A 15,445-nucleotide genomic window follows, 5' to 3' on the forward strand; every position below is an offset into this window, starting at 1 on the left:
GCATGAGCGAGAAAGAGCCTATTGCTGTGTTCTGGAACGTTTTCTACTATTGATAGGGAACGCCTACTCTGTGAAGTGCGCGTGTGCAAGAACTCAACTTGCCCTTTGCAATCCTAAACATAGTGATTTTTTTATTAAAATGTGTAAAGTCTACAAAGACTTGTCCACTCTGTTCGTAACCAATTTTAGTGTTGGTAACATAAAACTGTAGTGTGATCAAATGTTTCATTGATGAGAACATTTGCAGAATGTCGGTCAAAATCCATCTCGTTCATCTTCTCCCACTGCCGGCCAGTGGCCTTCCTCTTGTTACCATATTTGGTAGTGAGTGGAAACGCCAACCGGATGTTTCACATTTATAAATCTGGTGAAATATCTGTTTTATTGTTCTATCTGCGTTATTATTATTATTATTTTTTACTACTTCCGGGTTTCGTGTTTCAATAGAAACCGCTTCCTGTTCGTGCTGTACGATATTGTGTTACTGTTAAATCGACTATTTATATTTTACTAAACCACCAACCAACTAAATGTTAAAACTACAAATGACTGCTAGAATTTGAGGCGAATCGTGTTCTCCTCATTGGAAGTCGCAGCTGCAGGTTTCAAATCAACTTTGGGTTTTAAACAGCTATACTGATAACAGCGCTCCCCATGTAAGACTCAAGTTACTTTGAAAGCTACTGCCACGTTATATTGACAGGACTTTTCTTAAGGACTCTGTGTAATGAAGAAGCGAGGGAGACGAGCGCGGCTAACCGATGTGGCAGCAGGACAGAGAAGCCAGACTCAGTCAGTGGCTGGGGTCAAGAAACCTGCTGGGCGACGAGAAAGACCAAAGAATGCTGTGAAAACAACTCCACCATCAGTTGCATGTGATGGAGGTTTCGAGGATGTTGATCCAAGTGACAGATCTGCAAGATTACAATTGAGCACAACCGTGTCAGTTGTGGAGATAGAAGGGGAGGAGCATCCAGAGAATAGATCAAAAAAATCAGGTGAGTCCCCTGCAAAATTCTTGACAGATCAGCCTAGATTGAGGTCAATGATGGTTGTCATGTGTTTTTATTTCCACAAGGTAAAGGATCAGCTCTTACACTTTATCAAATGCGACCTCTGACTCTTCCTACAGGTATGGGCAGACTCAGCACTGCATTCTGTCGACTCTGTCATGGAAAGTTCTCACCTCGGAGGTTGCGGCATGCCTTTGACAAGTGGCCAGGAGAGCTGGAGGGGGTCCCTGACCAGACAGAGCCAGCCCAGTCGCCCCTGCTTTTCTACACAGACTTTCAGCGCCTAGTGGGAGTGCCACTGAACCGTGACCCACGTCTCTCACAATTCATCTGCAAGAACTGCCACACAAAATTCTACAAGTGCCACACTATCCTGCTCACATTTCTGCAGAGGGTAAACCTCTTGCCATCTGTGAATGTGCCCACCAGAGACAGGTGAGGACAAATGTGAGCAACTGTAATGTCACAGGGTAGAGAGTGGCGATTGTAAACCTATAGGAGGGTCAGTAATGAGCAGTGAAACCAAAACATGATGTTGATTTTGGTTTCAGGAAAAGTTCAGAGTGCTCTCAATCAACAGTGCGTCCCAGCTTGTTGTGTAAGTAGATACATTCCATCAGGACAAGATGATTACCAGATTTTGATACGCAGAGATAACCCCTTACTAAATGTCCCATTTCTCTTTCCTCCAACCTGACAACCAGCCATCCCAACCATCCCCTCCGATCCCAAGTGTCTCCACAGCCTGGTGTCCTGGGCCCACCACCATGCAGGAGACTGCCGCTCCTGCCCTGACCTGAAAGAAGTGCTGGAGGGGCAGTGCTGGGGCTCAGTAGGGGCTGTCTGGGAGTGTGTGGCTGGACATAGATACATGATGGACACACAGACCAGAGCAAATCCTGGACACACTGGGTGCGATCCCCTACTGGAAGCTGAGGAGCAGCCCAGAGGGAACCGAAACCCTGTCAACACCACCATGCCCCTGGCCAGTCCAGGTGCTACCCCACAGACTCAGAGTTCCATCAACACTGATGCTACTACCACCAGTGCAGATGGTGAGACAGCTTTTGGTGCCTCAAAGTTACGCTGAGAAACGGGAACACACCGTATTTAATTTCAGTATTCAATTAAGTATAGTCTTGACTGCATTGAAATGTGACTCTTTGTAGGTGGTTACCATCTTAAGGTCTGGTGCCAGTCCAAATTAATTTGTTTGACCCTCTTGTTCCTAGAATTTATCTTTGCTAAGGAGACACCCTGCCCTGCACCTGCCCCACTCATTGACAGGACAGGTGACATTGACCTATATGACCGGTGAGTCAACAATGACACATGGTTCAAGTTTTACAGTTCTGGGAAGTTCAGATTGGTTAAACTATAGGCTGTGTGTGTTCATGTGAAACCTTAGGAACATGTCCAGTGAGGATGAGTTGGAAGATAAAAGGAAAAGTGGATCCTCTGATGAATTATTTGAACCATACTCAGAAAAGAAGTGAGTGGATTGATGTGGGTTCTAGCTATTTTGCATATCAAAGCAAAATAATGTACTTGGAACAATTTTTATTGATACACACAGTAATAACATAGTAACACATAAGTGGACATAAGAGCACTTATCAGAGAAAAATTGGTAGTGGAAAAAAGGGCAGCAAATGCATGAGTGTTTTCTCCCCTTTCCCATGGCTTGCAGAGTTGCCTCCCCGAAGAAGAGAACCAGAAGAAAAGAAGCAAAAACTCCCAAAGAGCCTAAAGTTAGAAAGAAGCCAGGACCCAAGCCTGGCTGGAAGAAGCCAATCAAGTCAGAAAGGTACGGTAGAAGCTGTCCTAGGGCCAAAGCACCAGATCTTTGTAGTAGAACAGATGTTAAAATCTTGGAGTGTAGCTGGTAGTGGAGAGTAATACATGTGAAATATCCATGTTTGTTTTTTGTTTTCAGAGAGGAGCTGCCCAATATCTACAAATGTCCATATCAAGGCTGCTCAGCTGTGTACCGAGGAGCAGACGGCATGAAGGTCAGATACAAGTCATCCTTACGGCACTGCTTATCCTCTTATGAACATTTCTATTAATACATAAGTGTTTTCTGAGGGCTGTTTTTATCTGTGGGGTACAGAAACACATTAAGGAGCACCATGAAGAGATCCGTGAGCGACCCTGCCCTCACCCTGGCTGCAACAAGGTCTTCATGATTGACCGCTACCTGCAGCGACACGTGAAACTGATCCACACAGGTAGGTTTGGACTGGCTAATTTCTTTGTGCCATTGTCAAACATATAGTACAATATAGGGATTAGGGTGCCGTTTGGGCGCAACATGAGAGATGTTTGTGTGCTTGTATTAAAGGCCCAGTGCAGTCAAATGTGATTTTCCTGTTTTATATTTATATTATAATACTGTGAAATTGTGAAAATTATGATGTCCTTTTAGTGTAAGAGCTGTTTGAAAAGACCGCCTGTTTTGGTGGGATGGAGTTTTGGCCTGCCTAGTGACATCACAAGCCAGTGAATTATTTAATAGAGTTTCAAACCTCTCTGACAGTAAGATAGTTTTCGGTTTTCCCCTCCCCACTCAGACCACTCCCAAACAGTCCAAGCAAAATTATTGCTTGAGAAATTGGTCTTTGCGACAATGTTAGTTGAAACAATCACAGTAAGGTACTTAATTGCTACCCAGAAATTATTTGATATTGAGATAAAAACGGCTGCATTGGACCTTTAAGTTTGACCCTTTTCCAGAGGTGAGGAACTACATCTGTGACCAGTGTGGTCAGACCTTCAAGCAGAGGAAGCACCTGTCTGTGCACCAGATGCGCCACTCAGGGGTCAAGCCACTACAGTAAGTACAGAGGGACATAAAGCTCATATCAGGAGGCAAGGTTCTGCTGGTTTATGTGTTGCGAGGGGTTCAAGCACTGATGAGTCTGTCAGACTGTAGCCAAGTCTTTGATTACAGTGCATTCGGAAAGTCTTTAGACCCCTTCCTTTTTCCACATTTTGTTACGTTACAGCCTCAGACCCTTTGCTATGAGACTCGAAATTGAGCTCAGGTGCATCCTGTTTCCATTGATCATCCTTGAAATGTTTCTACAACTAGATTGGAGTCCACCTGTGGTAAATTCAATTGATTGGACATGATTTGGAAAGGCACACACCTGTCTATATAAGGTTGCACAGTGCATGTCAAAGCAAAAATCAAGGAATGAGGTCTAAGGAATTATCCATAGAGCTCGAGACAGGATTGTGTCGAGGCACAAATATGGGGAAGGGTACCACATTTCTGCAGCATTGAAAGTCCAAGAACACAGTGGCCTCCATTCTTAAATGGAAGAAGTTTGGAACCACCAAGACTCCTAGAGCTGGCCAAACTGAGCAATCGGGGGAGAAGGGCCTTGATCAGGGAGGTGACCAAGAACCCGATGGTCACTCTGACAGAGCTCCAGAGTTCCTCTGTGGAGATGGGAAAACCTTCCAGAAGGACAACCATCTCTGCAGCACTCCACCAATCAGGGCTTTATGGTAGAATGGCCAAACAGAAGCCACCCCTCAGTAACCGCCCACTTAGGACTCTGACCATGAGTAACAAGATTCTCTGGTCTGATGAAACCAAGATTGAATTCTTTGGCCTGAATGCCAAGCATCACATCTGGAAGAAACCTGGCACCATCCCTACGGTGAAGCATGGTGGTGACTGCATCATGCTGTGGGGATGTTTTTCAGCGGCAGGGACTTTGAGACTAGTCAGGATCGAGGGAAAGATGAACGGAGCGAAGTACAGAGATCCTTGATTAAAAACCTGCTCCAGAGCGATCAGGACCTCCGACTGGGGCGAAGGTTCACCTTCCAACAGGACAACAACCCTAAGCACACAGCCAAGACAACGCAGAAGTGAACACGATTGAAAATGGCTGTGCAGAAATGCTCTCCATCTAACCTGACAGAGCCTGAGATGATCTGAAAGGGAGAAACTCCAATTACAGGTGTGCCAAGCTTGTAGCGTCATACCCAAGAAGACTCGAGGCTGTAAATCACTGCCAAAGGTGCTATAACAAAGTACTGAGTAAAGGGTCTGAATACTCATGTAAATGTGACATATGTTGCTTGTTTTTTTATAAATGTGCACAAATTAAAAAATAAAAAAAACTTTTTGCTTTGTCATTGTGGGGTATTGTGTGTAGATTGATGAAAGAAAAAACAATTTAACACATTTTAGAATAAGGCTAGCGTAACAGAATGTGGAAAGTCAAGGGGTCAGAATTCTTTACGAATGCACTGAATGTGGTATGATTTGGGTTAATAAGAATTAATGGAAGGAGGAATTGGGACTTAATAAGGACATATATACCTCTGTGCTGAAATCCCTGATGCAGTAAAACATTTAACATTGAATATGAAGTAAGCTTTGTGACATATTTGAATGCAATCCATTACCTCTTTGTTTGTCTGAATTTCTGGGGTTTACTCTCCATCCAAGCTTTTGGGAGAGCGCGTGGTACTCTTGATTTGTGACACCCTCAAATGAAATGTTATTTGTCACATGCGCCAAATACTGCAGGTGTCGGTAGTCGAGGTCCACCGATTAATCGGCATGGCTGATTTTAATTAGGGCCGATTTTAAAGTTTTCATAAATCGGTAATCAGCATTTTTGGATGCCGATTATGGCCAATTACATTGTAATCCATGAGGAAATTGCGTGGCAGGCTGACCACCTGTTACGCGAGTGCAGCAAGGAGCCAAGGTAAGTTGATAGCTAGCATTAAACCTGTCTTTTAAAAAACAATCTTCACATTCACTAGTTAACTACACATGGTTGATGATATCACTAGGTTAACTAGGTTGTCTTGCGTTGCACATAATCAATGCAGTGGCTGTTAATTTATCATCGAATTACAGCCTACTTCAACTAAGCCAAACGGGTGATTTAACAAAAGTGCATTGCCGAAAAAAAGCCCAATCTTTGCACAAATGTACCTAACCATAACAATTGTTTACAGACAGATTAATTCACTGTATCACAATTCCAGTGCGTCAGATGTTTACATACAAAGTTGACTGCTTTTAAACAGCTTGGAAAATTCCAGAAAATTATGTCATGGCTTTAGAAGATTCTGATAGGCTAATTGACATAATTTGAGTCAATTGGAGGTTTACCTGTGGATGTATTTCAATGCCTACCTTCGAACTCAGTGCTTCTGCTTGACATGGGAAAATCAAAAGAAATCAGCCAAGCCACTGCTCCATAAAAAAGCCAGACTACGGTTTGCAACTGCACATGGGGACAAAGAGCATACCTTTGGGAGAAATGTCCTCTGGTCTGATGAAAGAAAAATAGAACTGTTTGGCCATAATGACCATCAGTATGTTTGGAGGAAAAAGGGGGAGGCTTGCAAGAGCGAAGAATACCACCCAACTGTGTAGCACGGGGGTGGCAGCATCATGTTGTGGGGGTGCTTTGCTGCATGAGGGACTGGTGCACTTCACCTTCAGATGGCATCATGAGGATGGAAAATTATGTGGATATATTGAAGCAATATTTCAAGACATCAGTCAGGAAGTTAAAGCTTGGTCGCAAATGGGTCTTCCAAATGGACAATGACCCCAAGCATACTTCCAAAGTTGTGGCAAAATGGCTTAAGGACAACAAAGTCAAGGAATTGGAGTGGTCATCACAAAGCCCCGACCTCAATCCCATAGAGAATTTGTGGGCAGAACTAAAAAAGTGTGTGCAAGCAAGGAGGCCGACACACCTGCCTCCGTTACACCAGCTCTGTCAGGAGGAATGGGCCAAAATTCACCCAACTAATTGTGGGAAGCTTGTGGAAGGCTACCAGAAACGTTTGACCCAAGTTAAACCATTTAAAGGCAATGCTACCAAATACTAATTGAGTATATGTCAACTTCTGACCCACTGGGAATGTGATGAAAGAAATAAAAGCTGAAAGAAATAGTTCTCTCTACTATTATTCTGACATTTCACATTCTTAAAATAAAGTGGTGATCCTAACTGACCTAAGACAGGGAATTTTTACTATGATTAAATGTGAGGAATTGTGAAACTGAGTTTTTAAATGTATTTGGCTAAGGTGTATGTAAACCTCCGACTTCAACTGTAATATATTTTTAAACCTGCATATTTAGTTAAAAGAAATTAATGTTAGCAGGCATTATTAACTAGGGAAATTGTGTCAAGTGCAAGCAGAGTCACGGTATATGCAACAGTTTTTGCCGCCTGGCTCTTTGCGAACTAATTTACATTACATTGAAGGTTGTGCAATGTAACAGCAATATTTAGACTTGGGTATTTCACTGAAATAAACATTTTGTTTTCGAAATTATAGTTTCCGGATTTGACCATATTAATGACCCAAGGCTCATATTTGATAGAGCAGTCTGACTGAGCGGTGGTAGGCAGCAGCAGGCTTGTAAGCATTAATTCAAACTTTACTGAGTTTGCCAGCAGCTCGTAGCAATGCTTGAAGCACAGCGCAGTTTCTGACTTCAAGCCTATCAACTGAGATTAGGCTGGCAATACTAAAGTGCCTATTAGAACATCCAATAGTCAAAGGTATATGAAATACAAATGGTATAAGAGAGAAATAGTTGATGCCTCATAATTCCTATAATAGCTACAACTTCTTAACTTGGAATATTAAAGAACTGGGAATATTGAACCACCAGCTTGCATATGTTCTGAGCAAGGAACTTAAACGTCAGCTTTTTGTTACATGACACTTTTTGCACTTTTGCTTACTTCTCCAACACTGTGTTTTTGCATTATTTAAACCAAATTGAGCATGTTTCCTTTATTTGAGACTAAATAGATTTTATTTATGTATTATATTAAGTTAAAATAAACGTTTTCAGTATTGTTGTAATTATTACAAATGTATAAATAAATAGAAATTGGCCGATTTTGAAATCGGTATCGTCTATTTTTGGTCCTCCAATAATCAGTATCGGCGTTGAAAAATCATAAATCGGTCGACCTTAACATGTAACGCTTACTTACAAGCCTTAACCAACGATGCAGACTCAGAAAATATTTGCTAAATAAAGTTTTTATTTTTATTTAATTTTTTTAAACCCACCATAACAATTACGAGGCTATATACAGGAGGTATCGGTACCAAGTTAATGTGCAGGGGTACGGATTATTTGGGGTAATTGACGTCATATGTACATGTAGGTAGGGGTAAAGTGGCTGCCTAGATAATAAACAGCGAGTAGCAGCAGCGTAAAAATAGGTGGTCAATGTAAATAGTACGGATAGCCATTTGATTAACTGTTCAGCATTCATATTGCTTGGTGCTAGACGCTGTTAAGGAGCCTTTTGGACTTAGACTTGGCTCTCCGGGTACCACTTGCTATGCGGTAGCAGAGAAAACAGTCTAGAACTTGGGTGGCTGGAGTCTGACCATTTTTAGGGCCTTCCTCTGACACCGCCTGGTATAGAGGTCCTGGATGGCATGAAGCTTGGCCCCAGTGATGTATTGGGCCGTACGCAGTACCCTCTATAGCGCCTTGCGGTTGGGCAGTTACCATACCAGTCAGTGATTCAACCAGTCAGGATGCTCTCGATGGTGCAGCTGTATAACTTTTTTAGGATCTGAGGACCCATGCAAAATCTTTTCAGTCTCCTGAGGGGGAATAGTTTTTGTCGTGCCCTCTTCACTACTCTCTTGGTGTGTTTGGACCATGATGGTTTGTTGGTGATGTGGACACCAAGGAACTTGAAGCTATCGCCCTGCTCCACTACACCCTGTTGATGATGTGAATGGGGGCATGCTCGGCCCTCCTCTTCATGTAGTCCACAAACAGCTCCTTTGTCTTGCTCACGGTGAGGGAGAAGTTGTTGTCCTGGCACCACACTGCCAGGTCTCTGACCTCCCAATAGGCTGTTGCAACGTTGTCAATGATCAGGCCTGCCACCATTGCGTCGTCAGCAAACTTAATGATGGTGTTGGAGTCGTGCTGAGTTAAATGCATCTCAGATTGCAGCCCAAATAAAAGTAACACACACATCAACTGTTCAGAGACTGAGTGAATCAGGCCTTCATGGTCGAATTGCTGCAAAGAAACCACTATTAAAGGACACCAATCAGAAGAAGAGACTTGTTTGGACCAAGAAACACAAACAATGGACATGAGTCCAAATGTGAGATTCTTGGTGAACGGATGATCTCCGCATGTGTGGTTCCCAACGTGAAGCATGGAGGAGGTGGTGTGGGGGGTGCTTTGCTGATGACACAGTCTGTGATTTATTTAAAATTCAAGGCACACTTTACCAGCGTGGCTACCACAGCATTCTGCAGTGATACCCCATCACATCTGGTTGGCGCTTAGGGGGGGACTATCTTTTGTTTTTCAACCTGATAATGACCCAAGACACACCTCCAGGCTGAGTAAGAGCTATTTGACCAAGGAAACTGATGGAGTGCTGCATCAGATGACCTGGCCTCCACAATTACCCGACCTCTACCCAAATGGGATGAGTTGGACTGCAGAGTGAAAGAAAAGCAGCCAACAAGTGCTCAGCATACTGTATGTGGGATACTCCTTCAAGCATTCGAGGTGACTACCTCATTTATTTTATTTTTATTTTATTTTTTTATTTCACCTTTATTTAACCAGGTAGGCTAGTTGAGAACAAGTTCTCATTTACAACTGCGACCTGGCCAAGATAAAGCATAGCAGTGTGAACAGACAACACAGAGTTACACATGGAGTAAACAATTAACAAGTCAATAACACAGTAGGAAAAAAAAAGGGGAGTCTATATACAATGTGTGCAAAAGGCATGAGGTAGGCAAATAATTACAATATTGCAGATTAACACTGGAGTGATAAATGATCATGTACAGGTAGAGATATTGGTGTGCAAAAGAGCAGAAAAGAAAATAAATAAAAACTGTGGGGATGAGGTAGGTGAAAATGGGTGGGCTATTTACCAATAGATTATGTACAGCTGCAGCGATCGGTTAGCTGCTCAGATAGCTGATGTTTGAAGTTGGTGAGGGAGATAAAGGTTTCCAACTTCAGCGATTTTTGCAATTCGTTCCAGTCACAGGCAGCAGAGTACTGGAACGAAAGGCGGCCGAATGAGGTGTTGGCTTTAGGGATGATCAGTGAGATACACCTGCTGGAGCGCGTGCTACGGATGGGTGTTGCCATCGTGACCAGTGAACTGAGATAAGGCGGAGCTTTACCTAGCATGGCCTTGTAGACGACCTGGAGCCAGTGGGTCTTGCGACGAATATGTAGCGAGGGCCAGCCGACTAGAGCATACAAGTCGCAGTGGTGGGTAGTATAAGGTGGTTTAGAGAATGCCAAGTGTGTGCAAAGCTGTCTGCAAGGCATAGGGTGGCTACTTTGAAGAATATAAAATATATTATTATTATTATATATTTTGAATTGTCTAACACTTTTTTTGGTTACCATGATTCCACAATGTTCACCTGTTTAAAGGTCTTGCTCAAATCGGCTACAGAGAGCGTGATCACAACAGTCATTCCGGAACAGCTGGTACTGTCATGCATGCTTTAGTGTTGCTTGCTTTGAAGCGCGCATAGAAGTGAATTAGCTCATCTACACTATTTTTAACTTATGGTCCACTGCATGAAAATCAGTCAGTCACCTTATTCATAATCCAACATATTATCCACATGTACAATCCAACATGTACTATATCCACATCATATATATAGTACCAGTCAAAAGTTTGGACACCTATTTGTAACCCGTAATAGTTTGCAAGCCCTGCCACATCCGATGAGTATCAGAGCCGGTGTAGTAGGATTCAATTTTAGTCCTGTATTAACACTTTGCCTGTTTGATGGTTCATCAGAGGTTCATCGGAGGACATCTTAAAAGTGTCCGGATTAGTGTCCCACTCCTTGAAAGCGGCAGCCCAAGCCTTTATCTCAGTGAGGATGTTGCCTGTAATCCATGGCTTCTGGTTGGGATATGTGCATACAATTTCTGTGGGGACGACGTCATTATTGCACTTATTGATGAAGCTGGTGACTGATGTGGTATACTCCTCAATGCCATTGGTTAAATCCTGGAACATATTCCAGTCTGTGCTAGCAAAACAGTCCTGTAGCTTAGCATTTGCGTCATCTTAACACTTCTGTATTATGCGCGTCACTACTACTTCCTGCTTTGGTTTTTGCTTGTAATCAGGAGGATAGAATTATGGTCAGATTTGCTAAATGGAGGGCGAGGAAGAGCTTTGTATGCGTGTGGAGTAAAGGTGGCCTAGAGTTTATTTCCTCTGGTTGCACATGTGACATGCTGATAGAAATGAGGTGAAACAGATTGAAGTTTTCCTGCATTAAAGTCCCCGACCACTAGGAGCGCGGCTTCTAGATTAGCATTTTCTTGTTTGGTTATGGCCTCACTAAACCTTTTTATCTTCACTTTCAGGTGCGAAGTGTGTGGTTTCCAGTGCCGCCAGAGGGCATCGCTAAAGTACCACATGACTAAACACAAGGCAGAAGCTGATCTGGAATTTGCATGCAAACTGTGTGGAAAGCGCTTTGAGAAGGCCCACAACCTCAACGTCCACATGTCCATGGTGCATCCCCTCACACTAGCAGCTGCTGGAGGAAACATCGACAGCCCCTCCAACCCTGCTATCAACAACATAGAGACCATCACAGAGACTGGGGCACTGAACCCTTACACCAGTTGACCGACTTGATTTAGGCCTGTGACCCTCAAGGAGATATAACAACCACAAAGTCCAACAGGGCTAGGGAACTAGATTCAGCTGCAGGACGATTTCTGTCTGAGCGGATGGTCAGAGAGCCAGTACATAATTATAACTTTGTACAACTGCAAATGGACCACAACTAAGGCAAAAAAATCATCACTTGCGGGATGTTTTTGGCCCGCCAGCTGCCTGTTGCTGACCCCTGGTCTATAAGGAGTCTGGTGTAAAATGGTCATGGCTAATGTGACTAATTAACTTGAGGTAGAGAATAAGGTTAATAAGTTATACGTGCACTATGTATAGATGACAGTACGTCTAAAAGGAGCACAGCTAGCGGATCCTCTTTCAAAGCCAGGTAAGCTGTGTGATACTTATTTTAGTGTTGTACTGCTCTATAATTATATCCTTAAGGCAACATTATCATGTAGCTAGCCATGTATATTCTTCATGGGAGGACAAAGACCAAGTTTTCAAACTCCCCCATACATATATTGTTCATGAAGGAAGGCAAGTTGTCATGATTCAAGGAAGCCAAACGTCAGTAACAGTCCATGGGTGTGCCTGTAGCCCCATATATTTCTCTCACACACACACAGTCCATTCTGAAAGTATTCAGACCCCTTCTCCACATTTTGTTACTTTACAGTCTTATTCTAAAATGTATTAAATAAATACAAATCCTCAATCGACACACAATACCCCATAATGACAAAGCGAAAAAAGGTTTTTTAAATGTTTGTATTATATATACATAGGTATTCAGGCCCTTTGCTATGAGACTCAAAATTGAGCTTGGGTGCATTTTGTTTCCATTGATCATCCTTGAGATATTTCTACAACTAGGTTGAAGGAATTGTCTGTAGACCTCTGAGACAGGATTTTGTCGAGAGACGGATCTGGGGAACGGTACCAAAACATTTCTGCAGCATTGATGGTCCCCAAGAACATTGGTCCCCGTCATTTTTAAATGGAAGAAGTTTGGAACCACCAAAACTCTTCCTTGAGCTGGCCGCCCAGCCAAACTGAGCAATTTGGGGAGAAGGGTCTTGGTCAGTGAGGTGACCAAGAACCTGCTGGTCACTCTGACAGAGCTCCAGAGTTCCTCTGTGTAGATTGGAGAAGCTTCCAGAAGGACAACCATCTCTGCAGAACTCCACCAATTAGGACTTTATGGTAGAGTGGCCAGATGGAAGCCACTCCTCAGTAAAAGGCACATGAGAGCCCGCTTGTAGTTTGCCAAAAGGCACCTAAAGACTCTCAGACCATGAGAAACAACATTTTCTGGTCTGATGAAATAAAGATTGAACTCTTTGACCTGAATGTCAAGTCTGGAGGAAACCTGGCACCATCCCTACGGTGAAGCATGGTGGTGGCAGATTCATGCTGTGGGCATGTTTTTTAGCGGCTGAACTGGGCGACTAGTCAGGATCGAGGGAAAGATGAACGGAGCAAAGTACAGAGATCCTTGATGAAAACCTGCTCAGGAACTCAGACTGGGATGAAGGTTCACCTTTCAACAGGACAACGACCCTACGCACACAGCCAGGACCGGACTTGAACCTGATCGAACATCTCTGTAGAGACCTGAAACTAGATGTGCAGTGACGCTCCCCATCCAATCCGACAGAGCTTGAGAGGATCTGCAGAGAAGAATGAGAGAAACTCCCCAAATACAGGTGTGCCCAAGAAGACTAAAGGCTGTAATCGCTGCCAAAGGTGCTTCAACAACGTACTGAGTAAAGGGTCTGAATACTTATGTAAACGTGATAAATATTTTTTGCTTTGTCATTGTGGGGTATTGTGTGTAGATTGAAGGGGGGAAACTATTTAATCCATTTTAGAATAAGGCTAACGTAACAAAATATGAAAAAAGTCAAGGTGTCTGAATACTTTCCTAACGCAGAGGAAGTCCAACTCTTGGCTGAGGCTGGAAGGGCTGAGTTGAAAGATCAGAGCTGCTTCCAGGTCAACACATAAGACCTCCAGCTAAGGAACAGGGGAGAGAGAGAGGGTCACTCAATAGGGTATTATGTGGGTCAAAGAAAGTACAATGGTATATCAATCTGCCGTGTTTTGAGAGCCATTGGTAAAAAGCAGTCTGACATGTGGTGAAGCCCAGAAAGTTATCATAGGCTGTATTTGTGTAATGTTTGATGTTTGTGAAATCCTAATAAATGTATCATTATGTCATATCCAGCTGATTTCAACCCAGTCCTACTCTCTGGGCTACAGACTGAGATCAGCCTTGCTCTGGGTGGTCAGTGCACAAATGTGTTACCTGGTTCAGCTGATGTTGAGACAGTGAGGTTGGGGGTGTCAGAGAGTCTTCAGAAGTACCTACTGGGCCCGGGTCAGAATCTGGGAGGGGTCCATCTGCGAGACCAAAACACAGATTCAGAAAAATGCTACTGTCAGTAGTTTGTTGACCACATACCAGTCAACCATAGTATAGATGTATGATTATTAAACATTATTATCTGTGCCTTTTTTGTGAATCAGAGTAAGCTCACCTCATCAGTTGGGTGCTCGGTCACAGGGAAAGAAGTCTGGCCATCCATAAAGAGCTTGATAAAGGATGAGTAGCAGAGCACAGGAACCCTGGGGCCTTCAATGTCCTCTCCAACATCTCAGAGTTAAGATGGGGGACCAGGTTGGAAGGGAAACAAAACACAATACACATACAGAACTCGCATATAAACAAGAAAATGGATGACACTGAGGACAACACTGACAGTTTGACCAAGTAAATATATCTATAAAATGATAGAGTCATCAGTCTTGTGTATTCCTCTAATGTTACCATGGCTACAGGCTGGTATGGGCCTTGTTCTTGATTTTTTAAAATTATATATAAATACCCAATATAGCATCAGAGACACAAAATGTTGTATGATAAACATTACAGTTATGTGGTGTTTTGTTAATGTAAAAGGTGTTTTAGTCTGTTGAATACATTACTATTACATTGTTTAGTATGTAGGGCTAGGAGTTCCCTGACCACGTAACCTAACCAGGAAAATCTCCTGGCATTGACTAAATCCCACAGCGCCCCCACCTTTCCCACCCACACTACTAAGCACTGACTTTGAGGAAAATGTACTTACTATAACTGTGATATTTGGTTGTCCCATCTAGTTCTCTTAAGATGAATGCACTGACAAATTGCTCTGGATAAGAGCATCTGCTATATGCCAAAAATGTGTAAAGGTACCTAGGGTGTGAGAAAAATAGTGAGGAGGTCGATCACACAGAGGAACAGCAGAAACACCAGCAGCTGGGGAGAAATGGCAGTAGAAGAAGACGTGAGCCTACATGCCAGTTTCCACAATGAATTACTTAAAAGGGAGTCTCGTGACAACGATCACGTCTCTAATAGAAAACTGCTGAGTCGTTTCCCTTATCATTTGAGTGTCTCTGCTCCTGAATGATGAATCAGAAACTGTTTGTGTGAAGCCAAAGGTTAGTGCTGAGCATGTGAGAGTCAGTGTTTATATGTCACAATTACCAAAATATTCCAATAATATTCCAATAATCCTACAGTTGCAGCCAAATATAAGGACACCTTTTCACTTTTCTTAAATAACTCCCAATTTCTTTAAAATAAGTTGACAAAAAATGAAGCATTCAAAGAAAAGAACACCCTCCCTACAATCAATTATGGAGGAGGTTCGATTATGCTGTGGGGTTTCTTTGCTGCCTCTGGTACTGGGGGCCTTGAAA

At 43.0% G+C, this 15,445-nt stretch overlaps 1 protein-coding gene and 1 long non-coding RNA gene across 2 annotated transcripts; one reads left to right on the forward strand and one right to left on the reverse strand.

Annotated features, from left to right (window-relative positions):
- Window positions 1-174: 174 nt before the first annotated feature.
- Window positions 175-13,917, forward strand: LOC135524480 (zinc finger protein 276-like). Its single transcript, XM_064952048.1, has 11 exons — window positions 175-998; window positions 1,133-1,448; window positions 1,565-1,611; window positions 1,718-2,068; window positions 2,246-2,327; window positions 2,422-2,505; window positions 2,704-2,820; window positions 2,950-3,025; window positions 3,127-3,244; window positions 3,750-3,849; window positions 11,437-13,917. Exons 1-11 carry the CDS (start codon window positions 728-730, stop codon window positions 11,702-11,704), a joined length of 1,830 nt encoding a protein of 609 aa, XP_064808120.1. The 5' UTR covers window positions 175-727; the 3' UTR covers window positions 11,705-13,917.
- On the reverse strand, window positions 13,626-14,978 carry LOC135524481 (uncharacterized). Its single transcript, XR_010452961.1, has 3 exons — window positions 14,236-14,978; window positions 14,004-14,098; window positions 13,626-13,711 (listed from the first exon to the last, which is right to left on the reverse strand). It is a non-coding gene; the product is annotated as an uncharacterized LOC135524481 (long non-coding RNA).
- Window positions 14,979-15,445: the final 467 nt, after the last annotated feature.

Source organism: Oncorhynchus masou, chromosome 31 (assembly GCF_036934945.1).
Source record: "Oncorhynchus masou masou isolate Uvic2021 chromosome 31, UVic_Omas_1.1, whole genome shotgun sequence".
Taxonomy (NCBI): Eukaryota; Metazoa; Chordata; class Actinopteri; order Salmoniformes; family Salmonidae; genus Oncorhynchus; species Oncorhynchus masou.

What these genes read in the sequence shown, in the direction of transcription:
- LOC135524480 (XM_064952048.1), top strand. Translation starts at nt 728, where the DNA reads ATGAAGAAGCGAGGGAGACGAGCGCGGCTAACCGATGTGGCAGCAGGA. An exon ending in GAACCATACTCAGAAAAGAA is followed by an intron (nt 2,506 to 2,703) that starts GTGAGTGGATTG and finishes CATGGCTTGCAG; the next exon opens with AGTTGCCTCCCCGAAGAAGA. An exon ending in GAGGAGCAGACGGCATGAAG is followed by an intron (nt 3,026 to 3,126) that starts GTCAGATACAAG and finishes TGTGGGGTACAG; the next exon opens with AAACACATTAAGGAGCACCA.